Here is a 22,153-nt window from a genome sequence, read left to right on the forward strand (position 1 = left end):
CCCCTTGCGACAGGGACTGTCACCAGGTCTGTCTGGCGGCCAGTGGGGACTCTGGGCGCCTGCAGGGGACGTGGGTCGGGGAGGGGACACTTAGGTCCCCAAGGCTCGGGCGAGCCCCCAGCTTTCCAGGAGCCTGGTCTGGGCAGATGGAGAGAAAAAGTGCCAGTTTCTCTGGTTCGGCCTCGGGTCCCCGCGGAGGGGAGGTCTCAGGGCGGCACCCACCCCTCTGGGGTCCTGACCCTGCAGGTTGCCCCGCTTTTGCATCAGCCTCCCTCAGCTCGTCGTCGACCCTGCGGGCCTCACCCCACCGTTTCCAAATCCCCCCCCAAGCCCTCGGGACCCGGTCTCTCAGTCCTTGAAAGGGGCCAGCCGTTAACGGGGGCCGGCCGGCCGCAGCCAGGCTGGGCGTGTGCGACACAAGGCCACAGAGGCCGCGGGTCAGACGCCCGCTGCCCGGATGCTGACCATGTTCCCACCAGGCCCCACAGAGCGACACCGGTCGACTTCCGCTTATCTTTATTCTCCTCCCGACCAGGTGAGACTTTGGGGGATCTGGGAAGTGGACGACCCTGAAAGCCGGTCGAAGGAGCCAGCAACCCGTCTCTCTGGTGTCCACAGGAGACGAGGGCTCCTCCTGCGATTCCCCGAAGCTGAGCGTCGGCTCGTCCCAGCCCGCGGGCAGTGTCCAGGGGAGCCCCCGGCTCCCAGCTCCATCTTCTCCGGGGCTCCGAGGACAGAAAGTCTCAGAAGCGGCTCCAGGGGCAGTGCGGCCGGGCCCCGACGGACGAGGAACTGGGACCACCTCCCTCTCCCGGCGGCTGCGGCTGACCCCGCGGATGGCCCGAGTGACCCGCCCTGGGCAGTCACTCCCGAATCTGGGAAAGCGGAGGGGACACGAGGAGCCACCTGGTCGCATCTGGCGGTGCGCAGGCTCGGGGACGGCACGGGCCTCGTCTGCCGGCTCCGCCGACAGCTTGGAAACCCGCCACGTCCTTTCTGCCAGGTGCCGGCTCGCTGCCGTGAAGTCAGAAGTGTCTGTCCCCTGAGCACGGGGCGGGGCTGAGCGGGTCCCTCCTGAGGCGCAGGTCACAGGACGCTGAGTGACGAGAGGCGGTGGGGAGGGCAGAGGGGCCGACCCCACGGCCACCTCCAGGGACAGTGCTGGGCGTCGGGGGCAGGGCGCCCCTCCCCGTCCGGTGAAGGACGCCGGTGTCCAGAGGTCCCCTCCGAGGCCGCGTCCCTTGGGAACAGAGCGAGGCCGGCTCCCGGTGCCACCCCCACCCCCTCCTCCCCCGGTGGGCGGCGGGCTCGGGGCTGGCGCTGCCCCCCCGGGCGGCTCTCCTGCCCCGGGACTGGGCCAGGGGCCGCCGCCCCAGAACGAATGGAACGAGTACGACGGGCACAGTTTGCTTTTTCTTTCCCTGTTTTGTTTTGAACCTAAGGAAGCAGGTCTGAGAAGACGCCAGGAGCAGGGCCGCCCTCCCCGGAGACGGGCGGGCGGGCGGGCGGGGGAGAGCGGGGCGCCGGGGGTCCCCGTCACACGGCGGTGCGTGTGGGCGTGCTGGGCTGGTTCAGCCGCAGCGTTTTACACAACCAGCCGGCGAAGTCCACTTCTTGTACCTCGGACCGCTTGATGAAGGTGTGGTTCTGGAAGGGAAGGAGGAGCCCGTCAACGACCCGGCCCGGCGGGCCGTCTGGACGCGCCCGGGACGCGGGCAGGAGGCCGCTCCGCGCCCGCTCACTCGGGCCCAGGTGCCCCCCCCCCCCGGCATCGTCCGCGGGGGGCTGAGCGGCACCCCGGCCCCAGCGCCCGCGAGCGTCTCCAGGCCCCTCCCCGCGTCCCCCGGGGACAGTCACCCCTGGGTGAGAACGTCTGATCTGGAGCCACAGGGGCCTCGGGGAGGACAGTGAAGTCCCTGACACGTTCCGTCTGCTGCGGCAGCCACTGGCCACGGGAGGCTCCGAGGCCTTTACCCGTGGCTCCTGTGGCTGAGGAGCCAAACCAGGCCTTCTGTTTCGGTTCAAGTAATTTAGAAAGCTGCACGCGGCTGGCAGTTCCTGCGCAGGACAGCTCAGTACCCGAGGTTCCTGGTTTGCGGGCCGGGGGGCGGGGGTGGGGGTGAGCGACGCTTTCCCCACGGGCCGTGCTGGGAGGGGTGGGTCCTGGGGGCTTGGGGTCCACGGGAGCAGGTCTGGTCTCCTCACGCGACACCCGGACCCCCAGCTGCTGCCTGCCCTGTAGGCAGGGGGTAGGAACGGGGGAGAAGGGAAGTTAAAAAGTCGGTCCCACAGCAGGGTGTAAGTGGGACAGAGAGTCCCGGGGGGCGCCACGGGGGCCCCGCCATCCATCAGTTTCTCTATTTCACAGATTTCCGTGTATCTTAAAACGAACAGACGTTTGTGACATCACACGCGCCTCTAACACACATCACTGGGACACCTCCCGCGTCGGAAGACTTTCCGGAAGAGTCACCGCGCACAGAGCCTTCCCGCCTGGCGTTCTCGGTGGCGCCCACGACCAGGAGACGCTGGTCGTCACCAGAACGAATAGAGAATGTGGGACTGGGCAAGGTGTTTGGGGACACGTCAGAGGAGGGGGCTGAGGCGAGACCCCAGGAGGCAGCCGGGCCAGCTGAGAGGGGCCCGGGACACGTCCCCTGGGGAGAAGCACTGTCCTTTGCAAAGGTCCTGAGGTGGAGGCTAACTGGAGGAAGCGGGAAGGCTGAGGCTCCCTTACTGGAAAGACCACGTTGCGGTAACTGAGAGACGCTCGTGTTTGGACGCTCGGCACCAGAGACCGAGAACCAGCAGGTGTGACCCTCGCGGTCTCGTGTCGTGGAGGTGCCTGAAGAGCAGGCCTCCCCAGGCTTGGCAGGGTGGCCGTGGGCGAGGAGGCCCGGCCGCAGAGGGGGTCAAGTTCACAGAAAGAAATGCCCCAGGTCAACGGGCTGGCAGCCCCACCCGCCCCCACCCTGCCAGGGGGAAGGGGAGTTGACGCCCACCTGGCTTCTCAAGGACACCGGACGCCGCACAGGGAGGCCGGCGGCCCTCGGGTCTCCCCGATCTGTGGGGCCCGCCAGGCCCAAGGCGGGAGCCGCACAGAAGCGTGAGGGCCCCGGCACTCCCAGGCGCGGACACCCCGACCACGGACACAGCTGGGCCATCCCGCTCCTCCGGGAGCCAAGGGCGCCACGGCTGCTCGGAGCAGAGGAGACCCGCAGGGGACCCACACGCGCCCCGAGGAGCGCCCCCGGGGCCCGGAACCCGCGGCCTCACTCACCGTGAGCGTCTTCAGGTCGGCTCGCTCCGCTGGGTTCTTAATGAGGCTGGAGAGGAGGACAGGGGGTGGGAAGACAAGGCAGGGCCGTTAGCCGGTGGCCGCGGAGACCTGCGTGCGGAGCCGGGGTGGGTCAGCCGCGTCCCCACGCCCGGCCGGTCCGAAGCCTGGATGCAGCAAGGCACAGAGTCTGCTCTGCTTCCCCCTTGCTGGGAGGGCACGACCCCCGGGGACGGAAGGGCAAGAGGGATGGGGCGAGGCCGTGGGGACGCCCCCGCTGCCGCTCCGTCAGGCCCAGCGGCAATGCGGCTGCACTGCTAACGAATGTCCCCAATTTGGGAGTCCCAGTGTCAAAATGGAACTTTTTCCTTCAGAAAAGCAGAACTGCCCCTAAGAACCGTTGCTCAAACCAGCCTGAGGCCAAATGGTGGCTGTTCAAACACAAAAGAAAACGCAACGGGTACAGAAGCATTGACACGTCACTGGATTTGAGCCGCAGCATGCTGGCCAGCGGTCGTGCAAAGGGCCAGTGGTGGCTTTGCCACCAGGAGCGGGTGCTGCCGTGTGGGACGCCCTGCCGGCCCGCTCATCCTGATGTGCAGGACGGCCCTGAGGGTGAGGGGCGGCTCCCAGGCCCCTTGCTGCTCTGGAGCCTGCGCGCCCCGGGCCCGGGCTGACGCGGCAAGAAAAGGTGGCCACTTGCCGGAAAGCGACTGGGAAGGCTCATGTGAAAGATGGGGCAGTTACGGGCTTGAGAGGCTAGGAGACGGAGGTGCTTGCTGGTGGAAGGTGAGGTGGGAATGGCATCATTTCCAAACGGCCCGTGATCCTCATCTGCTCTGGGGACGAGATGGGGCCACCAGCTGGATACCACGACTCAGCAGCCTCGAAAGGGAACCCATCTGGGTTCTCGGGTGAGCTCCAGGTGCCCCCCAGGCACGGCCACCCACCGGCAGCGCCCATCGGTCCCGGCAGAGGGGCCCGGCCCCGGACCAGGAAGGAAGTGCACATCTGGGTCGGTGGCCAGGGTGTGGGCGGCCATCCCGGGAGGCAGGCGGGGCCCCCGGCGGCCTGGCATCCCGCCCCGGCCCGCCCCGAGACCGTGCTGGAGGCGGTGGCACCTTACCATTTATTTACAAACTCCTGGAAGTCCTGGGTGAAGACACCGCTGGGCAGCTTGGGAGGCGGCTGTGGGCGGACAGAGAGGTGGAGGTTAGATGCTCAAGGATGGTTCTGGAATCACGGGGAAAGGCGCCTGCCAGTCCCGCGTCCGCGGGACAGCACAGCACTTTTCGGGGACCCTCAGAAGGCACCGCCCTTGGCCCCAGTCCTTTCACGTTCATCGCTAGAGAGGCACCCCTCCCCACCCCGTCTTCCAGCGGCTTCCCCACCCGCCCTGCCAACTCGGCCAGGCTCTTCAGGGCTCTCTTGGAAAGGTCTGGCTTCAGGATCACAACTGGTTGTGGGGGGAAAGGACAGGGCCCACCCCCACTTTACAGATGTGTGTCGTACTGTCTGGGCCACCTGTCTCCGGCAGGGGGTTGGGAGCACCGGGGGGGGGGGGCAGCTCGTTCCGGGTTTGGGCCTGGAAGCTGGGGAAGCCGGGACACAGGCGCCTGGGCGGGGACAGCTGTGTGTGGGGCTAAGCCCCCGTCAGGGAAGGCTGTGGGCCAACGGTCCCGGTGAAACCCAGCAGGGGTGGGAGGACAGACGTGCTCGCTGGGCCCGGGCGTGGCTGCCAGGTGCAGGGCCGTGTCACCAGAGCCAGCCCGTCCTGTTCTGTCATCACTGACCCTGCTCTGAGCTGCTCACTGGACGCCCAGCCCTGGACCGAGCCAGGGCCTCAGGCAGCCTGGCCGCCCTGTTTCTCCGCCCTGACTCAAAAGGGCCACCGAGAACACGCTGCGGCCCACGCCAACGCCCAGGAAGGGTGGCCTGACCGAGCCGGGAGGGCGGGCCTCGGGGTCAGGCCCTACTCAGCCCTTTCCCGGCCCGAGGAGCCGCCCCCGTCCGTGCCCGCGGCTCACTCGTGTGTATGAGGGAAGCGGTCCCGCCACCTGCCCCCCGCGACAAGCTCCGGTCTGTGCCTGCAGCTCCTTCCTCTGGGTCACGCGGGCAAATCCAAGCCAAACGGCTTACCCCGCCCCCGGGCAGCCGGGCCGGGGGCTCCGGGTACGCACCTCATTCACAATGTAGTCCAGCAGCTCGAAGATGGCCATGGCCGGCCGGCTGTCCGTCCCGTGGCCTGCAGGGGCAGAGACAGACCCAGGGGTGAGGCGGGCGTCCGCTGAGCACCCTTCCCCCCGACGCCGGCCTGAACCAGAGGCGGCGGCCCGGCCGTGCCCCTGGCTACTGCGCCTGCCTCCCTGGCAAAGCGGCTTCTCTTCTGAGCCTCCCGTGACTTAACAAAACAAAACGAGACGAGACGCCAAAACGAACAGGAGTGTTTTTTGAGAAGTCACACATTTGGCACGGGGCTGCCTCCAGGCTGTGCCAAAGTCACAGCCCCTGCTTTCTAGCACACAGGCAGGGGGTGGGGGGTGACCACGAGCAAGGGCGGCAGCGTGACCTCGCTCGGAGCCGTGGGTGAAGGCGGCATCAGGCCCCGAACGCCGCCCAGGACGGATGAGCGGCTGGGGGTAGCTGACCCTTGTCTTTGGCCCAGCTGGCCAGGGCCAGGTTTGGCCGCTGGACTTTCGCCTCCTGTCCCCTGTCCTGAAACGGGCACGTGAGCTGGGGCTGGGGGAGGCGCCGGCAGGCCGAGGCGGCCTGGCACGACACCCCCTGCGGCTTCTCCCTGCCGGGACGGGGCCTCGGCGGAGTGCCCGCGACGCCATCCGGGAGTTGGTGCTGGGAGGGACGGAGCCAGGGCCCGAGGACACACACGGGGGCGGGAGACGGGAGAAAACCAAGACTCCCGGACCCCCTGGGTCTGGCACCAGGAGAGGAGAGGAGAGGAGCCGGGCTCACAAACCGCTGCCGGACTGCCGGCGCCTGTGGGCAGCGAAGACACGGCGCCACACACAGGGACGCTCGGCCGCCAGCGGGAGCGAGGCGCCCGCCCCCGCCGCCCCGCGGACGGACCCCGGACACGCGCCGCTCAGGGAGGGACCCAGACACCAGAGGCCACGCGGGCTGGGAGTCCACGGGTGTGAAACGTCCGGAACGGGCTCGTCCACGGAAGGGAAGGGGGCTCGTGGTTGCCAGGGGCTGGGGCGGGGGTGACGGCTGACGGGGATGGGGCTTCTTTTCAGGGTGATGGAACGTTCTGGAACCAGACAGTGGTGACGGCTGCACAGCCTTGTGAAGACGCAGACAGCCACTGGCTTGCACCCCTTAAGCTAGTAAGTCACACGGCGTGTGACGTCTCTCTGTAAAGCTAGTATGAAGCAAAGGCACGGGCCAGCCGCTGTCCACGGCGCACTCCTCCAGACTCCCTCCGCTCCCTTCCTGTCCCGACTTAAGGAAAAGAAAGACAGCAGAGCCCTGAGCGCTGTTTCCTAGTTACGCTGCCGTGACCCTCCGCCCTCGCCCTCCAAAGTGGCCAAAGGGCCAGCCTGAAGCTCTCTGGCCCTGGGCAGCCCCCCCACCGCACAGGTGACCGCCGCGGGTACGGGGAGTCCTGTGGGAGCCCAGCTGGCCCCCCGCGCCCCCCAGCCGCCCGCTCCCTCCTGCGCTGCGTGTCGGGACTGAACCCGGCAGACCAGCCGAGGGGGTCTGACTTGAGTCAGTCTCGGTCTCCGAACGGCAGAGCCTTCGCCCAAAGTCCAGGTGGTGGGCCTATGGGTGCTCACCGGGCAATCCCCGTGGGCCTCTCTCTACATTTGAGTGTTTCCGGAATACAGTGCTGGAAAAACCACCCAAATGACAGTTTGGCTGAGAGGTTAGTTTCTAGATGCCCCACAGCTGGTTAACACGTGCAGCTGCCCCTGGATGGGACCGTGTCTGGGCGGCCGCCCCCATAAGCCTCAGGTGCCCAGGACACCCCGTGGGGGACAGGACCGGGTCTGGGGGCCGTCCCCACAAGCCTCAGGTGCCCCGGGATACCCTGGACGGGTAACACTGCCCGTCCAGCCCAAAGTTCCAGATTCAGGCCGTACCACTGATGGGGCGTCCAGGGGGTCTCGGCCGTGGTGAGATGCTGTGAGGCTCTCCTTCTGCCCCGTCAACCATGGGCCGGCCAAATATGGCCTCTAGCTCCTTGGCATCCGGCGGGGGGATGGGGTACCTTCCGATGGACAGCTCCACCAGGGACAGGCCCATGCTCCAGATGTCCGACTGCACCGAGTAGTGAGTGCCCTGCAACCGCTCTGGCTGTCGGGGGAGAAGGAGCAAAGAAACGCCCAGACGGAGGCTGGACCCTAGCGTCCCCATCCCGGCCCTGCCACCCTCCAGAGACCGGCAACGCCAAGAAGGCGGTTCCATCCCCCGCTCCACCGCCTTGGGACAGCGAGGCTCCCAGCCGGGGCTGAAACAGCACTCGAGACCCGAACCTCTGGCACTTTTGGAAAAGGATGACCAGCCCACGGAGAGGCCGAGTTCGATTCTGCTACGATCCCAAGACCAACTTCTCAGAGTCTGCTCCCGAGACCCCCAGATGTTTCTGAAAACACCTGAGGGCCGGTTTCTAACTGACCACAGCCCGGCACTTAGTCTCTGACGCTGGCGGAAAGGAACGAGGCAGGTGTTTCCAGAGAAGGCCCCGAGTGAGAAGACAAGGTCGCTAGAATCTGGACGGAAAGTAGGACCCCAGCAGAAACACAAAGCGTGTGACGGAGGATTGCAGGCTTTTGAAAAGCTTCTGGAAGACGGGGAAGAGCTGGCAGGAGAGGGGAGGGTACGGACGCCCTCAGGCTCCCTGACAGACTTACAGACATGTAGGACCGAGTTCCCACGAAGGAGTTGGCCATGGAGTCGATGAGCTGCCCGCTCACCCCAAAATCGCACAGCTTGATCTCCCCTCGGGAGTTGACGAGGATGTTGGACGGTTTCACGTCTGCGGGCACAACCAGCTGCAGGTGAGGGGGGCCCGGCCCGGCTGGCCCGCCCGCCGCCTAGACGCCCCGGCCCGCTCACCTCGGTGCATGATCTGGTGCTTTTCCCGGAGATACGCCAAACCCCGGAGAACCTGCGGGGTGGGAGGGAGGGAGCGGGTGAGCAGGGCGGCGTCTCGGGCAGACCCGAGGGGCCACTTGACTGGGACGGGTTCAGGAGCCCCCGTGAGGCTGGGACAAGCGAGAAGAGTGGCAGGGACGGCCACAACGCCCCACCCCCACTGCCTGGAGGGTCTCGCCAGCCTGACGGGCACCGTCTGCTGAGAGCTTCCGTGCCGGGCTGCACTGAGGCCCCGCAGACCGACGGCTAATTCGCCACGTGAGGACAGCACTGTGGGGTGCCACCCACAGGGCGCCAAGGCCCGTGCGGGGCAGGAAAGCGTCCCTCCACCTCATGTGCAAAGAGGTGCCACCTGCTCAGCCCCTTGGCTGCCAGAGACGGGGACCTCCAACTGGGGCCAGGACAAGAATAGACTCGTGCGGAGCCCAGGGCCGGGAGTGGGTGCGCGCACTGGAGCCCTCGCACTTACCGCGATGCTGACCTTCCCCAGGATCTCCTCGGGAATTCTCTTGGCTTCCTTCAACACCTGGTCCAGAGAGCCGCCGTCCTAGGGTCGGCACAGAGGGGAGAAAGCCGGCTCTGAGCGGTGGGCCAGGCGGGGCCTGCGGTGCAGAGGAGGAGTCCCAGAGGGACACCGGGGAGCAGGCAGGACAGCGGAGCACTTCCCCGCTTCCCAGGAGCTGGAGCTCAATCTCCTCCACGGGACACGGAGGCCAGACCACAGCCAGACGCGACTCGCTGGTCAAGAGCAGGGACCCCCTCCGGTCCCTGTCACCTCCGGGGCCTCGGGACGGCCCATCCAGTAAGGAAGCGACGAGAGTGCCGGCCGGCGTCCTAGGCGGCCCATCCTCCCAGAAAGCGAGGCCCAGGACTCAGCCTTCGCCAGCTCGCCACACTGGCAGCAGGCGGAGGGAAGCAGCCAGCTTCTGGGGCTGGGTTCTCCTCCTGCAGGTCGGAGGCAGCCCCGGCAGAAGGGCAGCGGGGGCCCGGAGGCACTGGCACAGGAGAAAGAGCGCTGCCCACAGCTCCCGGCTCCCGGGCCCCCGTCCCTCAGGCCTTGTCACGTGCTCGCCCCTGTGCGCAGATACGTCCTGCCTTCAAAGGATGGGCACAGGTCCTGCCAGTCTGAGTCCCACCTCACCCCACCCCAGTCATGGCCTTAAACCCGCAGGCTGTCAGACAGCAAACCTGGAGACCAAACCTAGGTGGGGCTGAGGAATGCCCACTGGGTCCCCTGGGACGCTAGATGGACCCATTAAGTTCCACGCGCGGGGGGCCAGCATCTGAGCTCAACGCTGGGCAGCCTCGGGCCGGTACGGTCTCCACCAAGCGGCTCTGGGCCGCCTACAGCCACACGGCTTCCTCGAAGCCAGAGGAAGGGGTGCGGGGAGGAGAGCCTGAAATCCCAGGGGTGCCGGGGCCTCGTATCTCCAGCACTTCTACCCGAGTCGTGCCCAGTGAGAAAGGCCAGGGGTGGGAAGTTCTAGAAAACCCGATACACGATGAAGCCTCTACAACCTGCACGTGACTCTCGAGTGCCCAGACGGCCACCCTCGGGACCAGGCGTCCTGGCTCAGCCTGCTCTGTCTGCAGGGCGGGGGCGTTCCTTCCAGCCCTCCCGTTTTCTCCTGTATCAACCAATCTTAGAAGAATCAAAAAACAAATTCTTTTAAAACCGTGACCCTGCTTCCTGACACAGCTCCTTTCGTTCTTAATTGTCACGGACCTACCACAGGCTTATGAACGAGGATGTCCGGGGGGAACATCCCCAGAGGCCACGGGAGGCCAGGCACTGCCCAGTCCTGCCGGCCACACGTGTCCCACACATGTCCCCAGACGTGGCCCGGTGTCCCCTGGGGCAAGAGCAGTCCCGGATGAGACCCCCCTGGTCTGCACTAAGTGTAAATCGTTCAAGTCACGTTGACAGGAAGTGGCAGAGATATAGCACAACTGGGTGTCTCTGACCCCAAATCTCACGCGTGTGCAGCATCCCACACTTTCATTATGCATAGGTGTCCTAAATGCTCTGGGAACCGTACCCTGATCAAGCAGGTGCTATGTGAGTACCTTCCTTATAAAACCCTCAACTGTAGGCACGTCACCCCCTAATCTCCTGGAGAGTCCGCTGGCCTCCCCTGAAGCGTGACTTCTATTGTTCCAGATCTTTCTGTGTATCTGCAGAGGCATCCCCATGCGCGGGGAAACATGGAGTTTAACAAATGTACCTAAACGGCTCCCGTTATGCATACTTTCTCCTCAGGGAGCCTCGTGCTCGGGGCACACACGCCCTGTCGCCCAGTCACCTCTGTCCCCGGCCTGGGTGGGGATCACCCTTTCCTCTCCCTGCCGGGCGGAGGTGTGACTTCAGATCTGACTAGACCCCAGGAAACACCAAGAGGTGCCTGTGAACAGTCAGCAGGCTGCCCCCCAAAGTACCCGCTGTCTGCGGGGTCCGTGCCCGGAGTGGCCCCAGCGACAGCCTCAGGCCACCAGGAAACCGCCGGCCCATTGCTTCTAAGCCCCACACACCCCATGGGCCGGCCCGGGGAGACCATCCCTGCGTGCGGGATCCGCGCTGCTCGTCACCAGCTGGGGGTCTCTTGCTGCAAGCGGGGGCCGGAGTCCTCCCGGCTGGACACAGGAGCCAATTCGCACGCAAACCTGCGCAGACAGTCTCGCCCCCTGCCCTCGGCTCCAGGTGCTGGCGGAAGGCTGGCTCTCCCGCCCCCCAGCTCTACGGGTGGAAGGCGAGAGGCTCGTCCCCAGCCATGCCGCTGAGAGGCGAGCGGTGGCGTGGACGCCCGGCCCCAGGCTGTCGCCCGATATGGCACACGAGTGAATGACGGAGAGACAGAAAGCCCTGGGGAATGCGGCTCAGGAGGGGATCGTGGGCTGGGGGCCACCCCCCGGCCCCCCGCCCCGGGTACTGTGCTGTCATCTTGTCGTCTCCAGGCCTTCCTTGCCCAGACCGCCCCCTCCTCCGGGCTCACCCGAAACCTGAAAACCGGTGGCCTCCTGGCTTCGTGCACGGTAACCCCCGCGGCAGGTGGGGAGCGCGGGCCTCACCTGACCGCGTCTTCTCACGGGTGCTACACGCTCGCTCTAGCTCCCTCCCGCCCTCGCGATAAAAGCAAACCGAAAGAACCCAACCAGGAACGTGTAGAGGACGAGCGAGCAGGCGGCCGGGATCCCTGCCCCTCCCCCTCATCGCTGCAGCCCATTCTCCGTGTCGCCGGGGCACAGATGCCTCCGCAGGAAACCGAGAACAGAAGCGGGGCCAGGGGGCCGAGGCGGGACGCGGGGCCTCTTCTGCAAGGGAAGGTGGCGGCTTCGGACCCGCACCGCGCTCCGGGGCAGCAGGGAGGGGAGGCGGGGGCTTGCCTCGACCACCTTTCTTGCCCTTGGCTCTCTCTGGCCGCGACCGGCGGGCGGGGCGCTGCCTGACCCGGGGCCTGGGGCCTGCAGCACCCCGTCTGGGGCACGGTTACACCACGAGCGCTCACGAAGCGTCCCTCACGGGGGCTTGCTGAAACTCACTTCCTGCCCGCGTTACAACACCGTCGGAGGGGACGGCGCACGCCTGCGAGGCGTAACCGAAGCCGCCGTGCCTAAGGCCACAGCATCCTGGTTTTGCAAGGGCCCCACAGGGCCGGGGCCCGGGGAGCCGAGTGGCAGACAGCCCCACACCTGACGGATTCGGCTCGGAACAGGGTGGGCAGCATTTCCTCCCAGGGCCCTCAGCTCTGACCACTTCTGCTTCTGTTACACCCGACCCCACCCAGTTCTGACGTTCAAGACCACGGTTTCTCGTCAGGATCAGCCGTGGTGGCTTGAGCCAAGAGAGGTGCCCGTGTTGCACCCCGAAGCTTCTGACTCCGCAGGCCTGAGCTGGGGGGGCAGAGCGGGGTTTCGCCTTTAACGGAGCTCGCTCTTCAGAGGGCACCTAGGAAACACCAATCGAGATTGCCGGACGCCTTGGGCCCGGCAACTCCAGCTTCGGGACCTTATCCCGCGTCTCGTGTAAGGGAATTTCATTCGCCGTGGCTTGGGACGGGTCGGGATCAGCCCGTGCCCACCATCAAGGAGTGTTTAATAAGCCACCTTACAGGCACGCGCCGTTGCCGGAACACGGCCGGTGGGGAAAACAAGGCGGGCCGTGTGCCAGCAGGGAACGGCTTCTGCCACGCACCCAGGGAGAGGTGAGGCCAGAACGGGGGCAGAGAACCACGGGACCCGCATGCACACACCGACCGGCCTGGGGCATCTCGGGAAGGACCCTGGAAACAACGGTGCTTTGCGTCTGAGGACACGGGCCCGAGGGTGGCGGGCAGGGACCCCCAGCCGCCCGCCAGGGCGCACTCACCATGTGCTCCATGCAGATGCTGATCTCGCCGTCGCTGTAGAAGGCCCCGTAGAAGCCCACGATGTATGGGGAGTTACACTCGTGCAGCACCTGCAGCTCGCGGATGATCTGGTTCCGGATGGCCGGCTTGATCTCCAGGTGGATCAGCTGCGAGGGAGAGGGAAGGGGGCTCGAGACCGGGCCTCGGAGGGGCATCCGCAACGAGGGGGCTTTGAAGCCCTGCCCCCGACGTGCTCGCCACAGCATTCGAAACAGCGACGCACTTCTAGGCGCCTAGAGAACCTAAAACACACGTCCACGCAAACTCGCACACCGTGTTCACGCGGGACTCACGATCGCCAGAACGTGAAAGCCACCCAAGCGTCCACTGCACACGCGTTTCACTCAGGTGCATCCACTGCGCAAGCGCACGTCCCTCGGCCGCCAGCAGGAGCGAGGCGCCCACCCCCGCCGCCTCGCGGACGGACCCCGAACACACGATGCTCAGGGAGGGAACCCGACACGAGAGGCCACAAAGGGTGTGAGTCCACGTGTGTGAAACGTCAGGAACAGGCTTATCCACAGACGGGAAGGGGGCTCGTGGGGGTCGGGGAGGTGACTGCTGACAGGGATGGGGTTTCTTTCTGGGGAGAGGGAATGTTCTAGAATAGATGGTGCTGGCAGATGCACAGGTCTGTGGATGTACACCACTGAATTACATATACTTCAAAGGGGTAAGTGGGGGCGGGGGGGGGGGGGCCTGGGTGGCTCAGTCGGTTGAGCCTCCGACTTCGGCTCAGGTCATGATCTCACAGTTCGGGAGTTTGAGCCCCGCGTCGGGCTCTGTGCTGACAGCTCAGAGCCTGGATGGAGCATGCTTCAGACTCTGTGTCTCCCTCTCTCTCTCAAAAATAAAGATTAAAAAAAAAAAGGGTAAGTGGAGGAAGGGAGGTGGGGCCACCCCCCCCACACACACACACGCAAAAGGGTAAAGGGTGTGGCACGTAAGGTACATCTCAGAAAGGCTGTTTTAAAGCAAACCTCAACGGAGCAAACATTTTCACTTGGCTACAGGGGAGCTCTGGTAAGAGGAATCTTGAGGAATCTTTCCCCCCAGTCACCCAAAGCACCAGCCCAGGGTGGCCCGGGACCTCCGCCCCTCTCCGCCAGGGGCCTGCCTCTGGAGTCCCACATCCCCACACGGAGGGAGCTCCGGGCCACCACCCGAGGGTCCTAGCTCCCCTTCACCTGAGTTTAAGTCAGCAGAGGGGACGGTCACCTCGAGATTCAAAAGGTGAGAAACCAAAGGAGCATCTGGAGAGATGTAGGATGCAGGGGACACAGCGCCAAGAGCCATGCCCACCGGGAAGGGAGCTGAGGCCGTGGTTCCCTGTCCCGGCCACTGAGACAGGACAAGAGAAATGGGAGAGGCGGAAAAGGATCGAGGGCGTCTGAGCCTTTCAGACGTCTGCATGGAGTCCCTGTGACGGGCAGAGGGAGTGGTAAAGACCTGCTCGGAGGGAGCAGGGGAGACAACTGGCTTGGGGGAGGCTCCCCAGGCCTGGAAGGCCAGGTGAGAGTTGGCCGGATATGGAGGGGGATGGGTGCTCCGCGGGGGACAGAGAGCGGACTGAGGGGACCAGGAAGGTGTGATTGTGGAGTTCAGGGTGGCACATGGCGTCAGCTCGTGACGATGACCCTGGCGGCCGTGACTGGTGGGTCGCAGTGGCACGGTGCCCGGTGCCCCTCGCCTTCCCCAGCAAAGTCGGGGAGCTGTCGCTGCCACCCGCGGGGGCAAGCTCTGGCCGCACGCCTGGGCACCGCCCCGCCCCTGCGGCCACCCGTCCGAGGACTCGGGGACACTCTCTCCTTTGCAGGACCACCTGCCCGGCGGGGACACTCGCGACACGCTGGCTCCGAAAAGGAGCGCGGCGGCCTACCCAGGAGGCAGCGGTCTCCTCTCAAAAGCCCAGAAAGAGGGCCTGGTTGAGGCCGAGGGATGAGCAATGCGGGCTGATGGCGGCCAGCGCTGCCCCACAGAACAGGCCGCATGTTCCGTCTTAAACCCTCCCGCTGCCACATTGGAAAAGTACAGGGAAAACAGAGGAGAGGAGTTTTTCGTGTATTTTCACTCAATGCGATGCACCAAAACATTACTGTTTCAACACGTAATCCGTGAGCTTTCCCCACCCCGAGCGCCTGAAACCCGGAACGCGCTTCCCTGCCCGGACAGCACACCTCGGCCGGACCGACCGTGTCCCGACGGCTCGGTGGCCAAGGCTGACCGGGGCGGCTGCCGCGGACGGTGCGGCTCTCGACCGAGAACTTCAAAGGGGCCGCAGATGAACGACCGAGCTGCAGAACTAGAACTCTGCGGGCTTCGCAGAAGAGGAAGAGCGGGCAGGAGGGGGCACAACTGGACGGAACCCCGGATGCCTGGGGTTGGAGCCTTTAACGTGAAGTAAGGCCACAGTAAGTCAAAGGCTTTCGGGAAGGACGCTGCAGAGAGAACGCGGGGGCGAACGAGACTGTAGAGCGACCTTCCAGATCAGTTAGGAGCCAGCATCTCGTCTGGGGAAAAGCTGGAGCGGGGAGCGAGGGGCACGTCTCTGAGCACATGCGTTCACAACTCCCGACATCAACCCGGTGGGAGGAGGGCCGAGGGGCAGGTCTAGGTGCCGCGGGGTTAAATCCTGCTCTCGGCGGCACTCAGCTGGTGGGCGGGCAAGTCCGTGTTGGGGCCAGGCTCCCCGAACACCAACACCACGCGCTTTCCACGCCACTGCCCTGGGGTCACGCAGACGCCAAGGACTAGATAAGGCCGGAGCTCGGCATTCAAACCCAACACCAAGCCATCTCGGGGTGTAAAGCGATTATCTCCGCCGCACGATGGGGATCCAGGAGGTGCGAGCTAGAGATGGGGGGGGGGGAATAAATTCTGGACGCCACAAGCTGATAGCGCCCATCAAGTCGGGGTTGACTGCAAAGGGCCAGTCTGAGAGGGGCCCACCCCAGCCAATTCACACGCCGCCCCGACCCAGCGTCAGGTTGCCCGTGTGTAAAGTGGGGCTGTTGCTCCTTTTAAACCAGAACATAATGCTGGCTCGGCCGTGGGCCGGGCACTTGAGAGATGGCAGCTGGTCCCACGATGTGGCCTCACAGAGGCCACAAAACCTCCATCGCGGAGGCAAGCGGGCGCCCGGGGGCCGCACAAACACAAGGCCCAAACTCACTCGTCCGCTACCAGTCCAGGGAGGCACGTACAGAACCAACACGGCTCTTTGCAGACTCTCCTGGCCCGAATGACGCAGGTTTGGTTCCTAGGGCACGAGGGGTCGGAACGCCGTGCTTCGGCCAAGAAAACACAATCAAGTGTGACTATAAAAGTCCAGACCAGTTCACTCGGGGCTTATGTAACCGGCCTCCACGTCCCCCCCACCTCCGTCGATCAAAGGGACCGGAGCCACGCGGGTGACAAAGGATGCTGGCCCACGGAGAAGCCCACCCTGGCCCTCGAACTCCACCCGGCTGGCAGGGCTGCATTTGCAGATCTGAGAAGCTCTGTACTCAGAAAGCATGGCGTTCAGACCCAGCACGCGGGGACTCGGGATCCACCCAGGGTAATGGCGGGGAACGACCGAGGCCGGCCTCCCAAAAACTGCTTTGCGTGTCAATTTCCCACCTACGCCCCCAGCTGAATAAAAACAAACCAGCCTCTTGTGTGAAATGGGCTTCCGGATGGGATTCAAAAGAGCCTACGACCTCCGCTGACTGGCTAAGAGAGAGCTCCTGGGCCCGTGGAGTCGCAGCCCCGAACTGCGCCGGCTGCGAGGACGGCCTTCTCGTTCCAAGCGTCCAATAAGCGCCCGCGGGCACAGCTCCGCTCCGACACGGTGCTGGGCGGGCAGCCACACGGGGCCCACACGACTGAGAGGCCACAGTCTACGGGGAACAAAACCGGAGGTCTGCTCCCCAATAGGTTAGACCTGTTCTTCTCTTAACTTTTTACTCTGAAGGACTTCTGGAAGCGTGGGAAGCTGTTAAGACCGGCAGTGCCCGTCTGGACTTCACCCCACTTCCCTCACGGCGACGGCTCACCCGTCACAGGGGAGCACCCATCACAGGGGAGCACCCCTCGCAAGGGAGCACCGTGGCCGTGCGGCAGAACTCATCTGGGCCCCAGGCTCAAGCTCCCGAATCGTACTCCGAAGGCTTGTCCGCAACGGTGTGGACAAGCTCCCAGGCTCAGGCTTACGATGAGGCACGTCCCAGGAGACTGCTCAGCTGGCCCGGGAGCACTCTCTGGTGCCTCAACTCTGACCAGCTCTCTGTTCTCAGTCCCCCCCACCCCCCACCGCCCCCTGAATCTCACATCTGCCTTTTTATCCCCTGTTCTTTGGGTGACGGCAGACCAGAGACTTCTGGGGCTGCTCTGGTTTTGAAAAGGCTGCCTGCGGGAAGGGGACAGAAATAGGTTTCAGGAGGGAGGGCGGCGCTCTGGGGGCAGGAGAAAGAGCGACGATGTTAAATCCCAGCGGCAAGGGAGCGCGGCGAATCCAGGGAAGGCAGGACCCGTGCGGACCCACCTGGGCGCGGGGCGTTCGGGGCTCTGAGAACATAGGTGGGAACCACCGGGGCACGGGCTTCCAGGGAGGGTTGACTTGCTATGCCTGTATGAGCTGAGCGATTTATCACACGGACTGTGTCCCCCGGTTATGCGTGTAGGAGTCACCAATCCCCAAACGGTCACATCCTCCTCTTCTCCACCCGTACATCTCTCAGGGAGGGTTCTCGCCCACCTAGCCAGGGGGCTGCACCGTGGCCTGGGAGCCCAGAAGAGGGAGCCGGTCTGTCCCAGTCCGGATGGTTCTGGGAACGTGACCTGAAGTCCTGGAAGGCAGCGGTCGGTAAAGGAAGGGCAGCCCGAGGCAGGCGGGCATTCCGCATCCCAAGCGGGCCGGCTCTCGCTGAGGGCCTGGGCGAGCGCCCGAGTGCCCTGGGCGGATCAGAAAGCAGAGGCCTGCCCCACCACGCGCTGCTGCACCGCGCAGGGGTGCAGGGCCCGCCCTCGCCAACCGCCTCTCACCTACCTTTCTCGCCATGATGAGGCCGGAGGGTCTGTGTTGGACCTTGGTGACCACCCCGCCGTTCCCGGCCCCCAGTTCCGAGATCCTTTCGAAGTCATCGTCCTTGAGCTCTCCGACCTTGGCCTTCTGGGTGAGGAAGGCTTCCAGACGCTTCTTCTGCTGTTCGTCGAGTTCAAGCTCCGCTAGCTTCTTCTGGAGGTCCACCAAGTTTGCTCTGCAAAGACCCCAAGGGCAAGGGCTAGCCAAGAACATGCAAGCTACAGAGAGATGACCTGGGCCAGCCAGGCTCACCGTGTGGCCGCCGCATGCCAGGCCCCGTGTGTGTGGCTGGAAGGACGCAGGAACAGGTCAGACCCAAGTACTGTGCAGAGGACACGACCCCCTCCCTGAGGACGGGCTGTTATGTTGCTCTGAACATTAAGCATTTATACACACAAACATTCCTGGAGCCACTTAGGAAAACAACCAACCACGTACTCGGCACTTTACTGGGTGATTCAAGGAATTTTCCAAGGGATTTTGACAATAAGGTAATTTCACTAATGCCTTGACTTTAAACCACATCTTGGAGTAAAAAGCAGCTCCCTGTAAGAGGTGGGCAGACATTAGCTCAATGCACACAAGGACTAACACAGAGCTCAGTCGGTTAAGTGTCCGACTTCAGCTCAGGTCATGATCTCATGGTTCGTGAGTTTGAGCCTTCGACTTGGGCTCTACCCTGACAGCCTGGAGTCTAGAACCTGCTTCAGATTCTGTGCACCCGCCTCCACCCCGTGCCCCTTCCCCACTTGTGCTCTCTCTCGCAAAAATAAACATTAAAAAAAAAAAAAAAAGAATAAAAGCCACACATGGAAGTTATTTTATTTTAGATGTGTGCAATTAAAAATATTTTAGCAACATTAAAAAGATACATCTTAAAAATAGGTAGGTAGGGGCGCCTGGGTGGCGCAGTCGGTTAAGCGTCCGACTTCAGCTCAGGTCACGATCTCGCCGTCTGTGAGTTCGAGCCCCGCGTCGGGCTCTGGGCTGATGGCTCAGAGCCTGGAGCCTGTTTCCGATTCTGTGTCTCCCTCTCTCTCTGCCCCTCCCCCGCTCATGCTCTGTCTCTCTCTGTCTCAAAAATAAATAAACGTAAAAAAAAAAAAAATAGGTCAGGTAATATTAATTTTAACATGTTTGACTTAACCCATCAAAAATACAATTTTCAGGGGCACCTGGGTGGCTCAGTTAAGCGTCCGACTTCGGCTCAGGTCATGAGCTCACAGCTCGTGAGTTCGAGCCCCGTGTCAGGCTCTGTGCTGACGGCTCAGAGCCTGGAGCCTGCTTCGGATCCTGTGCCTCCCTCTCTCAAATATAAACAAACATTTTTAAAAAATTAAAAAAGAAAGGAAGAAAGAAAGAGAGAGAGAAAGAAAGAAACTCCTGTTCCAGGGGTACCTGGGGGGCTCAGTCACTTAAGCATCCGACTTCACCTCAGGTCATGATTGCACCATTCCCGAGTTCGAGCCCCACATCAGGCTCTGTGCTGACAGCTCAGAGCCTGGAACCTGCTTCAAGTTCTGTGTCTCCCTCTCTCTCTGCCCCCTCCCCTGCTTGCTCATTCTCTCTCTCTCTCAAAAATAAACATTAAAAATTTTTAATAAAAAAATACAATTTTCAACATGAAATCAATACGAACCGATTAACGAATACTTATTTTCTTCTTTTTCATTTAAAGTGTTTGGCATCTGGAACGCGTATGATACTAACTACTCCGTCTCCCCTGAATCTGGATAAGCCACGTTTCAAATACTGGCTGTGGTCAGGGGCTTACTGGACCAGACAGGGAGGGTACCTGAGAAAAGTCTCTAAAGGAGAATGGGCCACCTCAGGGGGTCCATGGCAATCAATTTTTTTTTTTTTTTTTTTTTTTTTTTGCGAGAGAGCACAAGCTTGAGAGAGAGCAAGCAGGGGAGGGGCAGGAGGGAGAGAATCTTAAGCAGGCTCCGTGCTCAGCGTGGGGCCCAATGCATGTCCCCACGACCCTCAGATCATGACCTGAGCCGAAACCAAGAGTCAGACGCTCAAACGGGCGCCCCCACCAATTTCTGATGGCCTTTAAGCCAAGGTTGATCGCCCCCATAGACCTCATTGAGGGGTTCAAACAGGGAATGAAAGAGGGAGACTAGAAATTTCTCAGGAACCTTCCAATCCCTCAATTGACCACAACGAGCCTGGAACTTAGAGGCCTGAGCAAAGGGGCACAGGCTGGGAACGAATCGTCTGCGGCTGGCCGGGCAATGCCATCTGGGCCGGTACTGCAAAGAAGCTGCTAGAAGGCAGGGGGCTACCTGCCCCTGGGTATCAGAGCTTTGCAAACCCCACCCTGTTTTGTTCTCCAGATCCTCCTGGGAGGCGGGGATCTTGTAGTCCTGGCCCACGCAGGAGGGAACAGGCTCAGAGAGGTTAAGTAACTTGCCTGAGGGTTACAGCGCACGGACGTGGCAGTGCCTGGAATCAAACCCGTGTCCTGCGCGATTGCAAAGCCCCTGCTCACGGCCCCGAGCCAGGACCGTGGGCCCGAGCAGGTGCTCCCTGAATGCCTGGTTAACAAGCACCTGGATGAGGAATGGCTGAGAAGGACCGATGGACAGAGAAGAGAGGAGGCAAAGCAAGGTGCGTACGTGCCACGACTCCTTCCCGTAGAGTTAAAGAGGCAGCTTTCGAGGCCAGACTCTGCAAGGTCTCTGGCATTGCCCTGTGATACCTAAAATGCATTCTGGAGTCAGCTGATTAATCCATTTTAAATTTAATAGCAACTCAGCTGTGGTTATTTAAAAAAAAAAAAAAAAAACACTGGAATTCCAATGGCTGGCTTCCTCTACCGGGGGAATTCTGGAAGGGATGAAAATCAGAAACCACGGTAAGAGGCAGAGAAGAGAGTATGAGGAAGGCGCTCTCCTGCGAGACACAGCAGCAGTAGGTCTTTGAAAGTAAGGAACACATCCCCACGTCGAGCCGCAAACTCAGAGCCAGGAAAAGATGTCAGCTTTTGCACACACAGCCACCAAGACTCCCTCCCCCGGGGCCCAGAGTGCCAAGTCCCCCGAGAGGTGCCCAACATGCAGTTCACCCATCACACCTGGTTCCCACCGGGTCACAACACAGGCACAGCAAACAGACCCCAGCTAGGGGCCTCTGGAACCACCCTGCCTCTCTTTACCGTGGGGAACAGGAGTCGGGACTTGTTCTGTGGCCAAGGGGTCACCCTGGCTTGACCTCACGAGCACGTGCCCCTCACACAATACGACTCTGCTACCTTGAACCCCCACGGTCCCAGATGCTCCTTTCTGTCCCCCAAGTCCCCTCGTCTGCCTCGGCGTCTGCAAGGCTCCAGCCCCCAGAGGCGGTGGCTCCCCCACCCCCCCAGGATCCTGCAGCTGAACCTCACTACCCAGGGACCTTCTCCCCAACTTCACTACTCAGGAACGCCTACCCCACGACCTCACTACTCAGACCCTACCTCCCCCCACCCCCCAACCTCATTACTCAGGGCCCCAACACCCCATCCTCTCCACTCAGGACCTTCTCCCGCTGACCTCACCACTCAGGACCCTGCATCCCATCCTTTCCACTCAGGGACCTCCTGCCACGACCTCACTACTCAGAATCCCCCACCCCAACCTCATCACTCAGGGACCCCCCCCCCCCAGCCCCAACTCACCACTCAGGGCCCAACACCCCATCCTCTCCACTCAGGGACCCTCTTCCCGCGACCTCAGCATTCAGGGACCCTCCCCCGCTCCTACCGATCTCACCACTCGGGGACCCCCTCCCCTTCCACAACCCGGCCAAGCCCGGCCCACTCACTCGGAGGCGCCCTCGCTGGTGGGGGACGGGCCCTCGGCGATGGCGGGGTTGATAGTGAGCGCCGGCAGCACCGGCTTCCTCCGGGCCAGCATCGGGGCTCCGCGGGCCGGCGGCGGCGGCACCTCTAACCGGGGCCCATAGGGGGCGGGCCGGGAGCGGGCGGCGCCGACGTGAGCCCGGGGCTGCGGCCGCGGCCTAGGCGGGCACCGGGGCGGCGAGGGCGGGCGTCGCTGCGGACCGCGGCCAAGGGGCGCCGAGAGGCGCCGACGCTGAGGCCGAGGAGCCGCCGCCGCCGCAAGGGAGGCCCGCCCGAGGCTGACGCTGCAGCCGGAGCCCGGGAGGCCGAGGGCAGGGAGGGGGAGCGACGAGATCGCGGACCGGCCTCTCGCGAGAACCAGCGCCGGGAGCCGCGCGGACCCGCCCCTTACCGCGGCGCCTGCGCACCAGCCGGAGGCCGCCTTCCGGGGGGGGGGGGGTAAAGGG

General features: G+C 63.4%; 1 protein-coding gene across 4 annotated transcripts; it reads right to left on the reverse strand.

The window, feature by feature from the left end:
- Positions 1-499: 499 nt before the first annotated feature.
- MAP2K2 (mitogen-activated protein kinase kinase 2) lies at positions 500-22,038 on the reverse strand. 4 transcript variants are annotated; one of them, XM_023243905.2, is made up of 12 exons: positions 21,671-22,038; positions 17,825-18,035; positions 12,756-12,902; positions 8,862-8,939; positions 8,354-8,405; positions 8,149-8,273; positions 7,378-7,591; positions 5,458-5,522; positions 4,404-4,465; positions 3,281-3,326; positions 2,738-2,867; positions 500-1,647 (listed from the first exon to the last, which is right to left on the reverse strand). In XM_023243905.2, the coding sequence occupies exons 1-12, from the start codon at positions 21,760-21,762 to the stop codon at positions 1,586-1,588; spliced, it is 1,284 nt and encodes a 427-aa protein (XP_023099673.1). In that variant the 5' UTR covers positions 21,763-22,038; the 3' UTR covers positions 500-1,585. The 4 variants fall into 4 exon arrangements, with proteins under 4 accessions (XP_023099673.1, XP_023099682.1, XP_023099675.1 ...); XM_023243914.2 differs by lacking the exon at positions 2,738-2,867 and having other exon boundaries at positions 3,281-3,388; XM_023243907.2 differs by lacking the exon at positions 2,738-2,867 and having other exon boundaries at positions 21,671-22,037.
- Between the last annotated feature and the right edge of the window lie 115 nt (positions 22,039-22,153).

This window comes from Felis catus, chromosome A2 (assembly GCF_018350175.1).
Source record: "Felis catus isolate Fca126 chromosome A2, F.catus_Fca126_mat1.0, whole genome shotgun sequence".
Lineage (NCBI taxonomy): Eukaryota > Metazoa > Chordata > Mammalia > Carnivora > Felidae > Felis > Felis catus.